Source organism: Aspergillus lucknowensis, assembly GCF_044049455.1.
Source record: "Aspergillus lucknowensis strain CBS 449.75 chromosome Unknown BJX67scaffold_29, whole genome shotgun sequence".
Classification (NCBI taxonomy): domain Eukaryota; kingdom Fungi; phylum Ascomycota; class Eurotiomycetes; order Eurotiales; family Aspergillaceae; genus Aspergillus; species Aspergillus lucknowensis.
In genome coordinates this window covers 226,449-245,187 of record NW_027263573.1, presented here as the reverse complement: position 1 = coordinate 245,187, position 18,739 = coordinate 226,449, and the positions used below count along the sequence as shown (strand labels likewise).

General features: G+C 52.8%; 8 protein-coding genes across 8 annotated transcripts; 1 reads left to right on the top strand and 7 right to left on the bottom strand.

The window, feature by feature from the left end:
- Positions 1–155: 155 nt before the first annotated feature.
- On the top strand, positions 156–2,084 carry BJX67DRAFT_372964 (uncharacterized protein; the record flags this gene model as incomplete). The annotated part of the gene is made up of 3 exons (XM_071031320.1): positions 156–288; positions 349–1,833; positions 1,867–2,084. 3 exons carry the CDS (start codon positions 156–158, stop codon positions 2,082–2,084), a joined length of 1,836 nt encoding a protein of 611 aa, XP_070884810.1.
- An 865-nt stretch (positions 2,085–2,949) lies between these two features.
- BJX67DRAFT_156867 (protein kinase domain-containing protein) lies at positions 2,950–5,016 on the bottom strand. Its single transcript, XM_071024870.1, has one exon. The coding sequence runs from the start codon at positions 4,305–4,307 to the stop codon at positions 3,114–3,116; it is 1,194 nt and encodes a 397-aa protein (XP_070884809.1). The 5' UTR covers positions 4,308–5,016; the 3' UTR covers positions 2,950–3,113.
- Positions 5,017–5,724: 708 nt separating this feature from the next.
- On the bottom strand, positions 5,725–6,360 carry BJX67DRAFT_382512 (SRPBCC domain-containing protein; the record flags this gene model as incomplete). The annotated part of the gene is made up of 1 exon (XM_071033255.1): positions 5,725–6,360. One exon carries the CDS (start codon positions 6,358–6,360, stop codon positions 5,725–5,727), a length of 636 nt encoding a protein of 211 aa, XP_070884808.1.
- Positions 6,361–6,626: 266 nt separating this feature from the next.
- BJX67DRAFT_156825 (uncharacterized protein) lies at positions 6,627–9,470 on the bottom strand. The gene has a single exon (XM_071024869.1). The coding sequence runs from the start codon at positions 9,002–9,004 to the stop codon at positions 6,995–6,997; it is 2,010 nt and encodes a 669-aa protein (XP_070884807.1). The 5' UTR covers positions 9,005–9,470; the 3' UTR covers positions 6,627–6,994.
- On the bottom strand, positions 9,403–10,764 carry BJX67DRAFT_382510 (uncharacterized protein; the record flags this gene model as incomplete). The annotated part of the gene is made up of 6 exons (XM_071033254.1): positions 9,403–9,779; positions 9,837–9,904; positions 9,984–10,357; positions 10,413–10,480; positions 10,531–10,567; positions 10,636–10,764. 6 exons carry the CDS (start codon positions 10,762–10,764, stop codon positions 9,403–9,405), a joined length of 1,053 nt encoding a protein of 350 aa, XP_070884806.1.
- A 648-nt stretch (positions 10,765–11,412) lies between these two features.
- On the bottom strand, positions 11,413–13,258 carry BJX67DRAFT_156676 (NADP-dependent isocitrate dehydrogenase). The gene is made up of 7 exons (XM_071024866.1): positions 13,100–13,258; positions 12,994–13,004; positions 12,907–12,940; positions 12,709–12,847; positions 12,618–12,654; positions 12,059–12,555; positions 11,413–12,000 (listed from the first exon to the last, which is right to left on the bottom strand). The coding sequence occupies exons 1-7, from the start codon at positions 13,133–13,135 to the stop codon at positions 11,576–11,578; spliced, it is 1,179 nt and encodes a 392-aa protein (XP_070884805.1). The 5' UTR covers positions 13,136–13,258; the 3' UTR covers positions 11,413–11,575.
- Positions 13,259–14,116, bottom strand: BJX67DRAFT_156740 (uncharacterized protein). Its single transcript, XM_071024868.1, has 2 exons — positions 13,979–14,116; positions 13,259–13,813 (listed from the first exon to the last, which is right to left on the bottom strand). The coding sequence occupies exon 2, from the start codon at positions 13,737–13,739 to the stop codon at positions 13,383–13,385; it is 357 nt and encodes a 118-aa protein (XP_070884804.1). The 5' UTR covers positions 13,740–13,813; positions 13,979–14,116; the 3' UTR covers positions 13,259–13,382.
- A 786-nt stretch (positions 14,117–14,902) lies between these two features.
- BJX67DRAFT_156725 (C-1-tetrahydrofolate synthase) lies at positions 14,903–18,381 on the bottom strand. The gene is made up of 4 exons (XM_071024867.1): positions 17,872–18,381; positions 17,791–17,811; positions 17,694–17,731; positions 14,903–17,629 (listed from the first exon to the last, which is right to left on the bottom strand). Exons 1-4 carry the CDS (start codon positions 18,275–18,277, stop codon positions 15,098–15,100), a joined length of 2,997 nt encoding a protein of 998 aa, XP_070884803.1. The 5' UTR covers positions 18,278–18,381; the 3' UTR covers positions 14,903–15,097.
- Between the last annotated feature and the right edge of the window lie 358 nt (positions 18,382–18,739).

Sequence of the window (18,739 nt, the reverse complement as noted above, 5' to 3'; positions counted from 1 at the left end):
TCGGAGCTTTTCTTCTCTTCCGCATCCACAGCTTGCTTGAGCTTCTCTCCCCATTTCCTTTCACACACACACACCCCCTTCCCTTGTCCTACTCCTGCTTCGTTCGTCCCGGTTATGGATGAAACATTGGGCTCCATTACTTCCAACAATCCAGAATGTGCAGCACCAAGGTGAACCGATGGACGCCTCTCGCGCAGTTTCCCGTCACGAAAGCCCTGTCTGAGAGCCTTCCCAGATTCCGGACAGCCATAGAAGGAAAACCGCATATTGTGAGCGAGCCATTATGTGGTCAGTACTGGAGTTGAATCAATCTGGTTCGCCAAAACTAACATGCCCTACGACGGTCAGACGATATCGTGCAGCGGCTCTCCCCGTTCCTCCTGCGAAATCGCCCAGTCGACATCCTTGACCTCTGGCCTGGTCCAGGCATTTTGTCATCTAAAGTCAACGACTTACTCAAACCACGACGGCATGTTCTAATCGAATCGGACCTTGAGCACTATCGTTCCCTTCTCGCGCCCCTCGCCGAAAGTCGCCCATGCTACGAATTGGTATCGATGGACAAGCGCTCTCTTTCGAACTGGGAGACCTTGCTTACCGAGTATTTTCCAGACCAGGGGCCGTCAAACAGTGATAAAAGTGGCGCTCTGGCTAGGAACGACACACTACTTGTCTTGGCTAACCCTCCTCCGGCGGCGAACAACAAGGACCACTTCTCTGGGTCGCGGTGGTTGTCGGTGTTCATGGAGACATGTTTGCAACAAACCGGCCTACATGCTTATGGGAGCGTACGGTTACTGGCGTCAATGACAAATTGGGAGTCCTCCATGGTCCTGCCGCGTACTATCACCCAACGTACCCGCCCGGCCGTCCTCACTGAACAGCTCGCTATTCATGCTTTCGAGGTCGCAGCCCCCGAAGGCTCTCTGCTGGCCAGCGCAGCTAGCCAGAGGCAATATGATATGTTGGTGGGCAGTGCTTCCCGCACCGCGCAGAGAACGTCTGAAAACAAGACTGCCATCCCCGCCGGAAGAAAATTCCCAGCGTTTGAACTGGCGCCACACTCCCCAAGTCCCGGTCGAAAACCAGTTCCTTACACGCCGCGTGTAAGGACCGATCAAAATAAGAAGTACGTACGGATATTTGAGGAATTCGACCAGGCAGATACGAAATCTCCGGAGCTTAGAAAGAAGCGAAGCACCGCAACCGCCCAGCTCAACCAGGAAAACCGCGAGGCCTACATCCGGGAGGTCCTCACCACCAAACAGGCCGAACTCGACGAGCTTAACAAATCCATTTCCCGGTTAGCAGCAGACCCAAACTCTACTCTGGAATCACTCGGGCCCGTTGTCGAGGAAATCAAAGCTCTTCGTAAATCCATCGCTAAACAGATATCGGAGCACCACTTTGACGTCACCCGCCCCCTGTCTTACCTGATTGACAACAGACGGGCCGCCTTCTACACTGGCTCATTCGACGATGCTGTCCTACTCTGGGACCGCCGCCCTTTCGAACCCCTCCTCGTCCACCCAAACGAATACTACCCGCGCGAGAAGGACCGAACCGTAGTTTATTTCGAAGCGAATCCCAATGCCCCGGTCGCCCAAGTGCTGAGGTACCTAACCCCGGAGCAACGAGAGGCCGCGTGGCGCGCCTTCGACGCCCTTTCCTTTTCCATAGCAACGGCAAACGCCCTTACTCTCTCCAAACTCGCTGAAATTTTGCTCCCCAACCACTCCTGTAACGAGATAATCAAAACCGTCCCGAGCCTCGCCAAATACGCTTCCAAACATCCAAAACCAGACTTCGACACCTTACCGAAAACACTTCACTGTAGCACCTACCAGAGTAGCCACGAAAATGCAGACTCGAAGCCAGACCCTATATCATGCTACCAAGAGAATCTCGACTACGACTTAAGTGGCGTCCGCGCCCGGATTGTGGCCGCATCAACACTATGGGAACTCTTCGCCGCGTACGCGAAGAATGGCGGCGACCATTCCGTCATCCAACTTTGCAGGTTCATGGGGGGCACGCTGACATCCGCTCACTTGGGGCGCATGGAGGCGGTCCGAATGAGGTAGCCTGCCCTCATAATCCTCCGCGGTTTTGCGAGATGTTTCTAAGAGTTTTGGGTAAGGAGAGCTCATTCCATTCTCTACTTGTATTTGTATCTCTATCCCCATTTGTATAATATGCATTATACTCCTATTGTACACTCCTTACGGCCAGAAGGGTAACTTGGAATGGGTAATTGTATATTTAGATATAGACAAAAGCAGATCAGATTTCCATCTCTTCTTTTCGTTCCATCAGCAGGCGTAGGGCACAATAATGCAAGCCGGGGGGCCAGCCGGAAGACCACATAGCTCCTGCTTGGAAGTAAAGATACACAATACAGAACGAAGATTTATTATCGAATCCTAAGTAAATATATAAAGAGAACTGAAACTTGTTGCTCCTACTATTCGGCACGGATAATACTAAAGCTTATTGCTCCCCCTGGTGCTAGTGCGTTTCAATGACATTACATGTGGATCTACTGGTGAGACAAAAGATCTCGCTGCCGGGAATCCTGCGACGACCGATTACAGATTCTAGATTGGGCTCAATCAGCTCAAAATGACCACTGGGGACTTCTACGCATCCGCGGGCTACGATACTGGTATATCAGACTCGAGATATGCGGGAGCAACCCAACCGTTGCATTTCGCTGACCAAGAAATACATAAGAATAGCACATACTATCAGGGCTCATTTGGGACGTACATGGCCATGCATGCATACTCGTGACAGGTGTATGTGGAACGTAAGCTCAGCTTAAGTATCAAGTAAGTGAGATAAAGCAAGCTAGAGATGAAATCGTGTCTATAGCAAAGGGTATCTTGGAATTTGGTTGTTTGAAGAAAGAAAGACTGAGGGAAAACGAAAGGAAAAGAAGAGTGCAGCTAGGGTACACGGGCGTTACCTTCTAGAATCGTGAAGGCGTAGTATATCATATAGTAAACGGAGAAGGAGATTCCAAAACGCCAACAGGCGAGGGTCTATAGAACATGATCAAGAAATTGGAGTGGCGATACTGAGATCGAAGATATGACCGGTACGTTGCGTGACTACGCAACGGTCTGCGCTAATCGTAGCCAGTCACTAGGCTTTATCCGTTCAACGGCGTTCTTTGCGACGGCGGGCTTCAGGATCTTTTCGACGGTCCCATTCTTGGGTACGCGGGTGCCATTCTGCCCTAGTTGGACGAAGTTGATAACCTGATGCCCGTCGCGGCTCATGAGGAGGCATCGCTGGCTAGGGTACAGGAGGAGGTCACCTGTTGCCGCAGAAAGGAGGGTGACAGCCAGCGAGAAGACATCCGAAGCTGGGGTTGGTGGGGTGCCAGGCGAGGAGAGTAACGAGGAGAGGAGCTCCGGAGCAGTGAAAGGGGGCGTTAGGGCTGTCGAGGCGGCACCGAGGGACTTCTCTGATGTTGTGATTGGGTGTGAGGAGGAGAAGTCGGCAAAGAGCGGGTCGTAGGGAAAGTCGGTGGTGGAATTGGCTTCTTGATCGATAGACATGCGTGGCTTGAGAAGGACGTTGTGAGGCTTGATGTCGCCGTGAACGATCTGAGCGTCGGAATGGAGCCATAGCAAGCCGGTAATGAGTTTCTTAGCGAGATCATGCCATTGCCGCATTCCCTGAACTGGTTCGCGCATGTTGCGCGTGGTGATATTCTTCTCGGCGAGGCGAGCCTTGTCCTCGATGTAGGTTGATAACGATAAGGGAACTGCGGACAAGACGAGGGAGTTGGAGTCCGCGATGTAACCGTGGAAACGGACGACATGATTCTCGGAGCCAGTAACGGACCTGGCTCGACTGAGCGTAAGAGCTTCTGCCTGTAAGACAGCACAGGCATCTCGGCGTGCAGGCGACTTGACCGCTACCAGCCGGCTCGAAGGAGTCGGCGAACTTGGGGGGGTGAATGGGGGGCTTCCACTGTCCACGCGCGGGGAGGAGAAAGCCTTGTGGACAACGCTCCAAGCACCACGTCCAAACTCGATGCGATGGCCTTCCTGGTCAAGTTGGTACTCCAGCTGGTCGGAAAATTGTAGAGAGCCAGATACGGCTGGGGTCTGATCGCGGTTATGTGCGTCTCCCACGACACGAGGTAAAGTTGCACCGGTCTCCGCGGGGCTGTCATCCTCAACAGTTGGGGTGACTGGAGGTGTAAGCCCAAGCTCTGGCGCCGGTGGCACCGTGGCGCCTGCATTCTGGGCTTTGGTGGAGACCGAGAGTTGCATTGGCGTTTTCGTCGCCATGGCTCGCAATATGAATACAAAAAGAGACAAGTGTCTAACAGTAAAAATAAAGCGGAGGGGATATTCCAAATGAAAGGCGTTTCGATAGCACAGATCAAGCTGCTATAGGAGCGTTGGATGGGATAGGCAGAAGAGATGGAGGAAGAAGCAGCACAGCCTCGACTTCGACAAGGGGTCCGGCCAGATGACTCTTCACCCGGTGGCAACTCCGGATCTTGACTCCAGAGTTGCGTCGAGTCAACGTCAACCAAGGGTCCAGGAGGTTAAACGCAATGGTCAGGAACGGGTTGTGGAATCACGGGAGCGGCGAAGTATGATGGAGGACCGGACAGGCAACATTGTGAAGTATACACTGAACCGGGTTCTCGAACACGGGTTCTTGGGACAGTAGAGGGACAGAAGAGGAAGAAGAAGAGAAGATAAATGAAAAGAGAAGAGGCAGGCTGAGGGAGAAAAAGAAAAGCGCCGGGGCAGAGAAAATAAAATGAGAGATCGACGACGAGCTTAATTGCCCGGAGGAACCGTGGCACCCATTTCGGCTCCTTACCTGGTCGTACGGAGTACAGGAATCATCGACAGAAGACGGGAGAGGAATGGATGCCTCCTGCTTATCCTCTCTGCAGGGCCGTAATCTGATATCGGACAAAGAACTACCGCGTACAGCTAGTCCTCAAGACTAATCCGGAGTAACTCGCATCTTACTCCTGGAGCGTCCGGAAAAGTCAGTGGCGTATCGATACACTTTAATTACCGCGCCATACCCAAACCGGGCGACCGCGGCACGACGAATACGGCAATCCGCTTCGCAGGAACCCGACATCTTCTGCAGTTCTCCTTAAATTTTCTGCAAGTCAAACAGCTGTCAACTTCCTCGGCCTGAATCCCGAAAGCAGTTCGCCGTTGCCGGGTCCAATAATCGGACGACTCCAGAAGTATGCTGAGACCGTCGGTTCACCAGATCCAGACACAAACTGCGACTCGCATCCCACTGCAATCATGCACCAGTCAGCTGACCTGTCAGATCTTATCAACCGCAGAGGTCGATCTTATCAGACCAGATCGCTCGGCAAGACGCGACATTCAACGCATCACAGCCCAAGGTTGACAGAGCAACGGTAATATGGAACGTATTCTTGCACTTGCTCCAGAGAACGCCTCAGAGAATCTTGAAAGGAGTTTGAGGCCGAGAATATTGGATGGGCCAGCCTCAAGTGGTTTCATCCAATCTCCACCCCACGTGGCCCACCAACTAAAATCTGACCACATTGGAGGATCTTCACACCCGAACCCTCTCCCGCACCAGTTGGCGGGCACTCAGCCAAATGTCATTCCTCACGGCATCCTGCACAATGATATCATCCGGAAGTACCACCCCAGATACACAAAGGAGTATCACGGATGCCCGTCCCGAGGATCATCACAGACCCTCAGCAAACCGCTTCAACCCGCTCTCCCAGATCTTGAAATTCTCCTTCAATCGCCCGTCAAACATCCACCGCACGACATAGGCTAGGTACCCGACCTGCGACTCCCAATTGCGCACCTCTGTCATTGTCTTGCCCTCGACTTCGACTTCGCGGAGCTCATGGACTCGCTCGGCTGTAAGGAGGGTGGACATGATGTATCCGTCTGCGGACGCGTCGCTGGCCCAGACGATGCGTGCCTTTTTGCCGTTCCTGGTCCCGGTCTCTGTACCGCTTAAAGTCGACGAACTGGGTGCTTCGCACTCGATGATTCGGAGAAATGTGTCGCGGGGCTTGGCATTATTGGGCTGCGTCTCGGACGCGTCGCCGGGTCCTGAGTTCGGATACATGTTCACGTGGAAGGTAATTCTCGATCCTAGCTTCAGGGTAGGCGAGTCATTGTCACTGGTATCAGGCTGTTCACGAATTGTAACCCTCGGCACGAATTTATTCCACGACGGCCAAGTCGATGTATCCGTGAGTGTGATCCACACTTGGTCGATGGGTGCGTCGATAACCGTTGAGCTCTGAGCGCAGAAGATTGCAGAGGCGGAGGGGATGTTTGGCGTGTCTGGGTGATCGGTCGACATCTCGCTTCCCGCGGGTTTACTGTAAAGGTAGGATTTGCTTCTGCTTTGTATGAGTGCAAGATCGAAATCTGCAAGGGCCCTGAGGTAACCTTGTTCGGAGTCGAGCTTCCCGCAGGAGGCGAGAACTTGAGCTCCAGCACGTGATCATACACTCTCTCCTATGACAGGCAATGCATGAGAGACACCGGCCCCTTTAGAAGTAATGAGTACAAACTATTATTCTGTTGGTATCTAGGCTTGTCTGTCTAAGCTGAGCTATAGTCAAAAATTCCCTCTGTAATAATAACACTCACTGCCCCCGACATCTCTCCCTAGCGCATGAAATATAACCTTAATCTCAATGAACGTTGGCTTTTTTCATCACACCCATCTTCCCAATGCCCGCAAGTTTTCTGACCAAGTTTGGACGGTTCTTCGGCTGTTCGTTCTCCCAGGGAAAATCGAAGCGGACGGACTTAGGGTTTCGCCTTCGATGAGCCAATTGGACCATATCCCGAATATAATTGCTTGATTCTTCAAAATGATCTCCTCGATGATTCCTCCTGAATACCCTTTGCTAAAATTTGCCTTGCGCGTCTGATTCCGTATCCGCAGAATGGGCTATTCATGAGCCAGGGATGTGTCCGATGCAACTTTACGCAGTGGGCGTTCCCAACAGCAAATCACCCGGAGTAAGAGAAGAACATTTGGCGGGCGACGGGCTCGCTTGTCCAACAGGACCGGAGCTTTGACTTGGGGAGCGCGGTCTCGGAGAAGCCCATGGCGAGATCGATGAACGTCTTTGCGCTTTCGACGTCACGCCAACCGGGAGAACAGCGGCGTGGGGGGTTTCCGTGGACATACCATGGCCATCGCCAAGATCATCCCTTAAAGTATCTGAAGCCGAAACGGGATCCAGAGTGGGACAATGGTTCTCGGTTCCCCAGAGCGTTTCAATACACGAAGCTGTACTAAGATCTGGGGCCATAGCGGACGATTCCGGGAGTCTCAAAATAGGAAGACCTGATTTCAAGCCAGGGATGTCTGTTCGAACTTGTGCGGCAGTGCCCCGACTCCAAACTCTCTCTCGTGACTTGCTGAAAAGACCCGATACATCGCGCGAATCCAACTCTAATGCGCATGTGTGCGATGGTCGTGAGAGGGCTGTTTCTGGACGTTGTGGGAACGATTGATCCTGTGACTCCTTGGAATCCTCTCGTGCTGGTGAATCTGAGGGCCGCTGAGAGCTGCCAGAACCAGGAGGCTCTTGCTCGCCTTGTGGAGGTTGTGAGCCCGGCGGGCCATGCTCATCATCTTTGTCTTTCGAACTTGATGGTATCCCTTCGTCGTCCTCATCGTCCTCATCGGCTTCGTCTTCTTCCCTTTCCTCACCTTCTTCATCGATCTTGTCTTCCTCCTTGGGCCAGACTTCTTCATCAGCCTCATCTGGCTCCCCTGTCTCCTCCGCCCCATCTTCTGCTGCGTAGGCCAGGTCATCCGAGGCTTGTAAGTTTCCCTCTTGCTCCAGAACCTGTTCAAGCGAGGCCCCACCGCTATCTGAAGCGGGTTGGTTGGATTGACCTGCAAGACGATTCAAATCTTCGAGATTATCGTTCGGATAATGGAGTCCTCGGACACTCCGTAAAACAGGACCCCTACTCTCTAAGCCCCTTTGAAATGCACTATGGAGCAGGGCGTCCACCACAACTTCTAGATTCGCAGTATTAAGTTGGCCCAGTGTGTCTTGCTCGTTTAGGAGCGTGCGCAGGCAAGAGTAGATCTCTTTCTGATTTAATATCCCCACATGGCCACCCCGATTGGATACGCTATCGTCGCTATTCTCTCCAGTGTCGTTGTTGCCATCCGCCCTCGAAGTACGCTTGGAACATTTGGGATCCTTACATCCTGGTTCTCCACGGGGCCCTGGCGGTCCCGGTGGTCCTTGCCGTCCTGCTGGACCTGGAGGCCCCCGCGGTCCTTGCGGCCCCAGCAGGCCTTGCGGTTGCTGACTCTGCGCAGATAGTGACCCATCTTCGAAGAGGCCACCCGATTCGTCTTGATGCTGGTTTCCTAGCAACGGTGGGGGGTCACTTTTCGTTGACCCCTCTCCTGAACCTACATGGTCCGTCGAAGGTTGCTGCCGCCGAAGATACGGAATATGGTTTCGAAGCCACTGTGGACACGGCAAAAAACACATGCCGACAAACGGACTTTGAAGGTTAGAATGGAAAGGTGGTTGTTGTAGAAACGCAAACGGCGAGGGGTAGGCTCTATCAGCTTCGGGTGACCAAGACAGGGCTGTAAGGGTCTTATGGCGATCGACAGTTCGAGGCACAAGAGCGGCAATTTCGAGAGCATTGAGAGATCGAGACACCCCCCGGTGGCTGTGGGATGGGCAGGTACTCTCAACCTCATTCTCTAAATCGGAGGCACTTCTGTGGAACATGCTGTCAACGCTGTTGAGGCAGTATCGACAAATGACATCATATTCCCCTTCTCGGGGTACGAAGCTGGCGGTTGCCGGAATCATGAACTGGTATATGTTTGTATCATTCCAATCCATGAAGCCAATCTGAAGCCACGACGGCAACTCGTCGAGAGGAATCAAGGGTACCTGTTTCCCGTCTGGGCGAACGACGTAGAACTTTGGAAATGGCTGCCACATGGGGTTTTATCTGGTTGTATATAAGCTGAAAGAATAAACGAATGTGATGATAAAACGAAGGGAAAGCAATGGCGTTGGAAACGAAGTTGATCAAGTATGATGGTGTGCCTAGTGGTTGCTGCGGCCAGTGTCCAGTGTCAAGAGTGGAAAGTCACTCACTCGCACTTTCCACAGTGAGGCCCATCTCACCGTTTATCGGAGATCTGGGAAGGCTTAGCTGTCGCAAGTCGCCCCTGGCTTTCGACATCAAATGGAAATGACTTTCTCGCTTCCAGTTCTTCATAGTCATCTCCAAGCGCTGCAGGCGCAAAAGCATGGCATCTGTTTGGTCACCATCGCAGCTGACATCGAAAACAACCAAATAAAGGCGCCCACGCCGTATGTATAGCAGTGAACGATCAAAGCCCGGGTTCGCGAGGTAGGTCTGTAGAGTGGTTGGGATCATTCTCACTTCCACTGGCAGCTGAGCTTAGGTCCCATCGTAACTCCCTCACAACCTGGATACCGTCGGCACTGGTATGACAACGTGAGTTTGAATCCGCATCACGATCGACAGATACGTCGGCGGAGTAGCTGCCACCACCACGGAACGGTTCCCAAGTCATCACCGGGTCGTGTAGTTGTTTCTTAGGGGAGCTGTGCGAGTTGCGAGCACATGAAGGTAGGATGCGAGGGAATGTTCGGATAATGAGCTGTCGGAACGTGGGAAGACTGGCACAGACAATGGCAACATTGCATTCGACAAATGACCAGGTGGCAACGAGACCATTGTATCCTAGAACAGGTTAAAATTTACCGGGGTTAAAAAGGAGGGGGGGAAGGGGGGGAATACTGCTACGATCTGTAGTCCGTACAAGCATAATCAGTGTGTATAGACGTACTACACTGGTTGTACAGACGCTGTAAGTCAGATTGTTAGCTCCCATCCAATTGCTATCGTAAAAACGTGTAACCATGCCCCTGGAACGGTGATACATACAACAACCCTAGGGCAAATATCACCACAAGGCCAACCTTCTGCCGAAGTGGAATCCGCAGTCTGATCAATGGGGGCATAGGCAGAATCACGAGGATCAGATCACCCGCGATCTGAAGTGCTGCATTGAGAAACCAGATCAATGCCCGCGAGAGGCAAGTGTGCTCAATGGTCCGGTCCCAAAACGCCTGAACCGGGATGCAAACGAGCAACGTGCCGAGGACCATCCATATCCCGGAGATAGTGATCAATATAAGGAGAGTTATCAAGATGATTCGGTAGGTCTTCGTAGCGAAAAGGCGCAAATACAACAAGACCATCGAGATTTTGGTGAGATTAAGGGTTAGGTTGTATAACGGGATCGATATCCAAAGCATCTACCGGGTGTCACTCAGACGACAACTCAATCAACAACCTGAGCTGGATGCTTACCTTCAGCTGACTGCGATTTTCACTTGGAGAAAGAGTCGCCTGTGGCTTCCCCAAGCCGTGGGAATTCTCTAGCACATGTTAGTCCCACGAAATAGCACCTGTAAAAGGCCGTCCATACCAGCCACCAGAACGGCGAAGAAGGCATAGTCCGTTAACTAGCTTCGGTTAATCAGACGGTCTAGGGGGATGCTGTCTAGATGACGGAGAGCACTGAAGGCCATACCAAGGCGAATAATAAAAACCAATCGTCCCATCCTGGAGCGTAAACCAACCGGAAGCGCGTGAACAGTCGCAGAGCTACTACAATAGTGGACACGCTGACGAAGGTTATCGAGACAGGGAGCACATACATCCTGTGCTTCAAAGATGTGATCAGCACGACGATAGACGTAAGTGACTGGCTATGTCCCTGGAGAAGACGAATGCCGTTGTTATTGTACCATCTCCATAGCACATCTGCTGGGCTTCGACTAGGGAAAATTCACAGAATACTGGCCTCTTGCGTCAAGGACTTTTGGTCCCAACCAACCAAAGGCTCCCAAAGCTCGAGAAGATTGGCAGGCCGAGGAAAGGCCGGAATCTCGGGGGTGAAGGTCGTGACCCATGGTTCAGGGCCGTTTTTCTGAACAAGAGGCGAGGAATTGTATCGCCTCAGTGGGATCAGAGCCATGGAAACCGACGGCGGCACCCCGACCTTATGTAACGCTCTCGGCAAATGTCTCAATATGGAAACAGAAAAGGGGCAGAATTGTACGCAAGGATTCTCTCAAGAGCGCACTCCAAGAGAGGTTGGCGGGAGCTAAGTCGGGAATGAAAGTGTTGATATCTAGCATCTAACTTCATCAAGCTCCAACCTACCTACAGAGTAATAGGCCTCAAGGCGCTAACATACCTAGATAAGTATCATGTCCTCAGGCCTTAGATGCCGAACCAAGACGAAAGGCCCTGGCACCGTACGTGTATGCTCCTTGTCTATCCAAAAATGAATCGTCCCCTCATCATCCCCAGTAGCCCGAAATGTACAATGCGGCCATCCGGGTTCTTACCATGTCTCCCCAACTTCGACCGAAGCCAGCCCTTGACAACGATATTCTAAAGTAGGTATCATGGGGGTTCAAACGCGCAAAAGAAACGGTATGCAACCACGCTTAATCGTGGTATATTTACAGGCGGGCCTTAAGGTTGCTCTTGAGTCTGCGCTCAACGGCGGCCATGTACTCGCGGGTAGTAACCCAGGCTTCGCGGTCCTTGCGGCCGCAGGCAAGAGCAAGATCCTTCGTCATGATGCCCTCCTCGTTAACGACATCGACACAGGCACGCTCAAGCTCTTCCGCGAACGCAACAACGTCGGGGGTTCCATCAAGCTTGCCACGTTGGACCAGACCGCGGGTCCAGGCGAAGATCGAAGCAATGGGGTTGGTGGAGGTCTCGCGACCCTTCTGGTGCTCACGGTAGTGGCGGGTAACGGTACCGTGTGCGGCCTCGGACTCAAAGGACTGGCCATCGGGGGTAATGAGAGTAGAAGTCATGAGACCGAGAGAGCCAAAGCCCTGGGCAACAATATCGGACTGGACATCACCATCGTAGTCTAGAAAGCCGTTAATTCCGAACCGGGAAAGCAGCATACCAATGTTCAAGACACCTACTCTTCAGGGCCATGACGAATCCACCCTCGCTCTTGATCATCTGGGCAACCATGTCATCAATGAGACGATGCTCATACCAGATACCCTTGGCATCAAAGTCCTTCTTGTAGGTAGACTCGTATATCTCCTGGAAGATATCCTTGAAGCGGCCATCGTACTTCTTCAGGATTGTGTTCTTTGTACTCATGTATAGAGGGAGGCTCTTGGTCAGGGCCAGCTTGAAGCTGGCGTGGGCGAAGCCGCGAATAGACTCGTCGGTGTTGTATTGAGTTTGAGCAATGCCGCCACCTTGGAAATCATAGACTTTAATAGATTCAGGCTGGCCACCTTCCGGGGTGTAGACGAGCTCGAGCTTTCCAGGTCCAGGGATCACACGGTCAGTAGCTCGATACTGGTCACCAAAGGCGTGACGGCCAATGACGATTGGCTTAGTCCAGCCAGGGACAAGACGGGGGATGCGGGGAATAACAATAGGCTCGCGGAAGACGGTTCCGCCGCTATGAAAGGTATTAGGTTTCGCACTAGGCAGGAGAGTTTAGGGACGGAACGGAAGACGTACAGGATGTTTCGGATAGTCCCGTTGGGAGAGAGCCACACTGGCGATCGCACGATTAGCGGGGTCTCTAGCAGCTCCAGAAATCATAGCGTACTCTTCTTCAGCTTGAACTCCTCGACACGGGCCTCATCAGGGGTAATGGTGGCGCACTTGACACCGACGCCATACTTCTTGATAGCCTCGGCTGACTCAACAGTGACCTGGTCATCGGTCTGGTCACGGTATTCGAGACCCTAAGGAATTTGGTCAGCTCGCTCCGGGCTTGACAGGAAAAACGGCATTCCGAGCGTACCAAATCATAGTACTTGAGGTCGATGTCGAGGAAACTAGCCTTGTCTCAGCGAGGGGGGCAGGTAAGCCGAGGGATAATTCAACTTACGGCAGGATCAACTGTTACACAGAGGAATCGTTAGCCTTGGGATCGGCCAGGGACGGAAGCCACAGCGAAAGGTGACGTAGTGGAAAGCAAAACAATGGAAACTCACCTTCTCCCTGATATCCTTCCAGATAATCCGGGTCATCTAGGAAACGTCACTGGTCAGTGACATGTGATATGACAGCTTGGATTGAGCACGCTTGTTGGTTGAAGAGCAACAACCCTCGGATCATTGACGCTGGTTCAACAGGGAGCAGGGCGAGTTCCGCCGATTTCCCCCGCCTCGAGTGAGGGGCCGGGACGAAAATACGCCTCCCGAGGAGCGAATGAACCAAGATATAAGTCGCACAGCGCAAGATCGTGCGGGCCAGAGTACAACGCGCAAAGGGTACTCAATTTTCTTTTGCTCTTCTTCCACACCCCAGGGTTGAACCTACCTCATCACCGTCCAATTCCACAACGGGATTCTTAACTTTGATCTTAGATCCTTCAGTCGCCATGGTGCGTGATTGAATGCGATGCAGAGAGCGGAGAGCAGCGGCACGGGAGAAGTGAATGGAGGATGAGACGAGGGCGCGAGCGGTAGAAGGGTGCGCAGAAGAAGAGGGCACAGGGGAGGAAGAATAAGAAGAAGAATAAGAGGCGGAAGAGAACGAGCGAAGAGCGGAGGAACAGGGAGGGGCAGCAAAACGGAGATGGGAGTTGAGAGAGCGGCGAGCCAATGCGGACGTGAACCGAACCGACGACATCGTGAGAATTTGCAAGCAGCACAAGGGTATCAGAGTATTCAGATGTGGAGGAGGGGCGGATGATTGCCCAATGTCTGCGGAAGCGGATTCGACAATCGGTCAGTCATAGACTTGGCCCTGGGAGGTTGGAGAAGGCGATTTCAGCGTACCGAGGGATTTCAAGGCAGGAGGAGGCTCGGGTGGAAGGAGAGCGCAGTGGAGCCGCAGGGAGGAGGTGACTGTCGCGGAGCAGAACGGACCTGGCCGGGAAATGATTCAAGGACAGCCGAACGAGCGGCAGCTTTGAAGAGAGAAGGGGAGAGCTGCTGGTGTTGAGAAGGAGAGGTGGTGACTGACACTCTTTTTTATCCCCACGAGGCAAGGGTCTTTCTGGATAAACTTCCTTTTCCGCCCACCGTTCGCGCCGAAGCCGGCCGTATGAATAACAGAGCGAATAATGGGAATGAGGGTGGTCTACGGTGTTGTCAGGAATCGAGAGCTTCGAGATGTCGGTTTACAGAGACTCGAAACGGGACCAGGAATCCAGGCTGGTATAAAATGATGACGACGTTGATCAGGCGACTTTGCCCATACTTTGGAGAGCCAGCAGGATGAGGTTCATGCGGAGTGCAGATGGTGGGCGCGGAGGCGCCTTTTACCCGTCCCCAATAATTAATACTTCTCTGCGTTCTCCAAGCTCTGTCATTTCCATTGCTAACACGGAGCAGAATCTTGAATTAACCTGGAAGAATTTCTCCGGCCCTTGCGCTGCTGAGAAAATTGAATGTGATTCCCCGCACGCCCCTCGATGGTTTGGGGCTGTTCGATTCTTTTTCCCGCGGCAACCCAATGAAATTTTCCGCCGGCTGCAACCCCGAAAGTCGCTTCCTGCGATCTTCGGATGTTGCCTTGCATGTTCAGCCGATTTCGATCCCCGTCTGCTCCTCACTGCCCCGTTCAACCGGCTTCCTTGGATTTGCTCAAGGTGAGGCAAAGAATTATGCTGTGTATAATCTAACCTATCCTGTTGAAGACTTATATCCTATGATTTGCCATCCCATCCGCCTGGGCTCGTCAAGTTGAAAATGAACCCTCACAAAGGTGCTGCATCCATGCCCAGCCTAGATGACAGCCGAAAACCCTACCTCATTATACGTAGAAGGAAAATCATATCAAGAGAGCAGCCCTCAGCTCTTGCAAAACTTCAGGCGCGTCTAGAAAAGCCCATCAATCTCCCCATTTTCTGGGTCAATATCCACATTCAAGTAGCCAGGAGCAGTCGGTAAGCCGGGAATGGTCTGGATATCCGCCGCAAGCGCGTATCTAGCCAAGAAAGCATCGGTTAGTTAAGCTGAGCTGAACTGGGGAAGCACCGAGCCCTACAGATATCCACCGCCAACCGCCAACCGGACGTCGCGGATGGGCACCGTAAATCCCGTCGGGGCTCCCTTTAGCGCCGGGTCATGGCTCAGAGAGTACTGAGTCTTCGCGATACAAATCGGAAGATTAGAGAAACCTTGAGCGGAGTATGTGTCGACCTTCCTTTGCGCTAGCTCGCTGAACTCTACCTTGTCTGCGCCATACATCACCTTGCCAATGCGCTCAATGCGCTCTTGGATGCTACCCTCTAAATCGTAGAGAAGTTTGAACTTCTTGGGCTTAGAGCTGGCCGCCATGACGGCCTTGGCCAGGTCTACAGCACCAGCTCCACCCTCTGCCCAGTGGTTGGCGGGAACAGCGTCTTCCGCACCAGCGGCAATGGCCTCCTCGCGAATAATGGCAATCTCTGCCTCGGTGTCGGTCTCGAAGCAGTTGATAGCCACAACGACAGGGACTCCGTACTGTCGGGCATTCTCAATGTGTTTCCTGAGGTTGACACAGCCCTTGCGCAAGATCTCGGTGTTCTCTGTGCGGTAAATTTCGTGTAGCGCACCTCCTGGGCTGATCTCGGGACCACCCCCGTGGACCTTCAAGGCCCGAACAGTGGCAACAATAACGACTGTATCCGGAGAGAGACCCGAGGACCGACATTTGATGTTGAAGAAGCGCTCTCCTCCCATCGTGAAGTCAAAACCAGCTTCCGTCACAACAAACCCAGTCTTGGCTTCGTGGTCCTCGTCAGGCTCCGTACCCGCGAGTTTCAGAGCCAGCTTGTCCGCCAAAACCGAACTAGCTCCGATACTGATGTTTGCGAAAGGGCCAGCATGAACGAGAACGGGCGTACCTTCCAAACTCTGCATCAAATTGGGTTTAATCGCATCCTTCATCAGCGCTGCAAGAGCTCCTCCAGCACCAATGTCGTCACATGTAACCGGGTCGCCCCGCTTTGAAGTAGCCACCACCATACGGCCAAGCCTCTCTCGCATGTCTTCAAGGCTGCTGCTCAAGGCGAGAATGGCCATACACTCACTCGCAACAGAAATATCAAAGCCAGTTTCGCGCGTCAGCCCCTTCTCCGTCGGTGCCTGTCCCACGGTAATTCCGCGAAGGTGTCGATCGTTGACATCCAAGACGCGGCGCCAAGTGATGGTTGATGGGTCGATGTCAAGTCGAGCAAATCGGTTGACTTCCTCTTCGGTGAGATCATTAGGGTTGGTCTTGGTGATTCCCAACTTCTTCAGCCGCTTGTACATAATGGGCTGAAACTCGCGCTTGCCCTTCTTTTCCGGAACAAGGCGCCTATAGAGAGCGGCATCCTTCTGAGTAGCCTCGTGGAACATTCGAGTCTCAATGGCGGCGGCAAGAAGGTTGTTCGCGGCGGTAATTGCGTGAATATCACCAGTGAGGTGCAAGTTAAACTCATCCATGGGGATCACCTGACTGTATCCTCCACCAGCAGCTCCTCCCTTAATACCGAATGTGGGACCCTGGCTCGGCTGTCGAACATTGGCGAAAACGATTCGGTTTAGATGTGCGCCAAGGGCCTGGCTCAAACCGAGTGTCGTTGTCGACTTGCCCTCACCTAGAGGAGTGGGAGTGATACCACATACCAAGACATATCGGCCATTGCGGCGGTGTGACAAGCGGCTAAGGACTCCGAGGCTTACTTTCGCCTTGGTATGGCCATATGGCTCGAGCTCATGAGGAGCAATACCAATCTCATTCGCGACCCGCGTTATGGGTTTGGGGTACTGTGCGCGAGAGATAGCGATGTCTGAGGGGACGGGATTAACCAATTTAATTGGAAGTGGAATAATGTGGCGCTCTTTCTGCTTCTCGAAGTAGGCTTTCGCCGACGCGACGACGTTCTCCAGAAGCATAGCGACCGTCATAGGGCCTACACCACCGGGGACGGGAGTGATCTTCGAGGCTACCTGAGAGGCAGACTCGAATTCAACGTCCCCGACGAGACGCTGGCCCAACTTTTTGGTAGGATCAGGCTTGTGATTGATACCAACGTCGATAACGACGGCACCTGACTTCAACCAATCGCCCTTGATGAACTCAGTTTTTCCAATGGCGGCCACAACAATATCCGCGTTCTTCACAATTCGCGGAATATCGGGCGTTTTGGAATGACACACAGTCACAGTGGCGTCTGCGTTCTTCAGGAGATAGCTAACAGGGCTTCCAACAATGTCGCTTCGCCCAAGCACAACCGCCTCCTTGCCCGCTGGGTCGACGCCGCTAGCCTTGAGAAGGGCCATAACTGCTTTCGGGGTGCAGGGCACGAAAAGAGGGTGGCCACCTCTTTTGGCGAGCTCTCCGATGTTTATCGCCCCAAATCCGTCAACATCTTTCTCGTCCGCAACAGCGGAAGTGACGGTATGCTCGGACAGATGCTGGGGTAGCGGCAATTGAACTAGAATTCCATGCACGGAAGGGTCATTATTGGCCTGGCTGATTTCTTGAAGGACCTCAGGCTGCGTGATAGACTCGGGGAAATTGACGACTTTGCAAAGGATATCTGCCTGGAAAGAGAGAGGGACATTAGCAAATAGACTTAGAGGAAAAAAGGTTGACACAGTAACATACTTCCTCGGCAGCCTTCAACTTCATGCGCACATATGTGCCTGAAGTTATGACATGTTAGCCCCTCTAACCCCGCGGACATAACTGGCGCTGGACTCACTCGAATCAGGCCTGCTGCCCACTTTGAATGGGACCGTCAGTATCCTCGCAGGTAATTATACTAGTAACCGAGACAGCGTACCCTGAAAAATCACCAAGCTAGGCTTGAATCGCGGATTCGACTCCTGGATCTTCAGAATCTCTTGTCTCAACCCTGCTCGAATGTCCTTCGCGATCTGTGTGCCATCAATCTTTTCGCCGGCCATCGCGACACCGGTGCTAAAAAACAGTCGAGGGCGCCGTAGGTCGGGAAAGGTTCTGAGATATCCCAGAGAGGGCTGCGGAAAGTATGTTGTCCGGCGGCTAGGAGCAAAAAACCCACGTCGTACAGGGGGTTGTCGGGAAGACGAAAGAAAGGGTGTTGTTCGGGGAGGAGAAAAACGGCTGGAGGAAGGAGACTGACACTGAACCCACGGACGCAGGCTGAAGCTGTTTGCTTGAGGAGCACTGCGGGGTACGGTCGCCGAATAGGCGGGGGTGTATGGCATCAATTGCTCCTTTCGGGTGCCCTCGCGCCGGAGAACTGGTGGAAGCAGATAGGGAACGTTAATCCAGTGGAGAAAATTTCAATCATGAATAACGAGCCGTAGATTTCGCGAGGACAGAAGCGAGAAGAGACCAACTATGGCAAGCACGGCCTCGACCCCCTCGTGAAGATATTCTCCTTGATTGAATACCCTGCACAGGCTCCTGCCCTCATGCATTTTCTGCTCCGAGTCCCCTTTGCTTTGGTGGGAACCTCCGAGGATGCTTGGTTTCTATTGGCGCAAGGCTCAAGAGGCTGACCTCAGCAAACCGAGGCAGGATGGGTCGTTGTTCCATTATTATTCCAGACTTGGACTCGGAGGGCTATTAAGGTCACATGATGAGCAGCCTCCTAACCGGATTATCTGATCTTCCGGTCTGATCTGGGCGATGTCGAAGCAACCAAAGAGGGAAGGTCTTGGCAA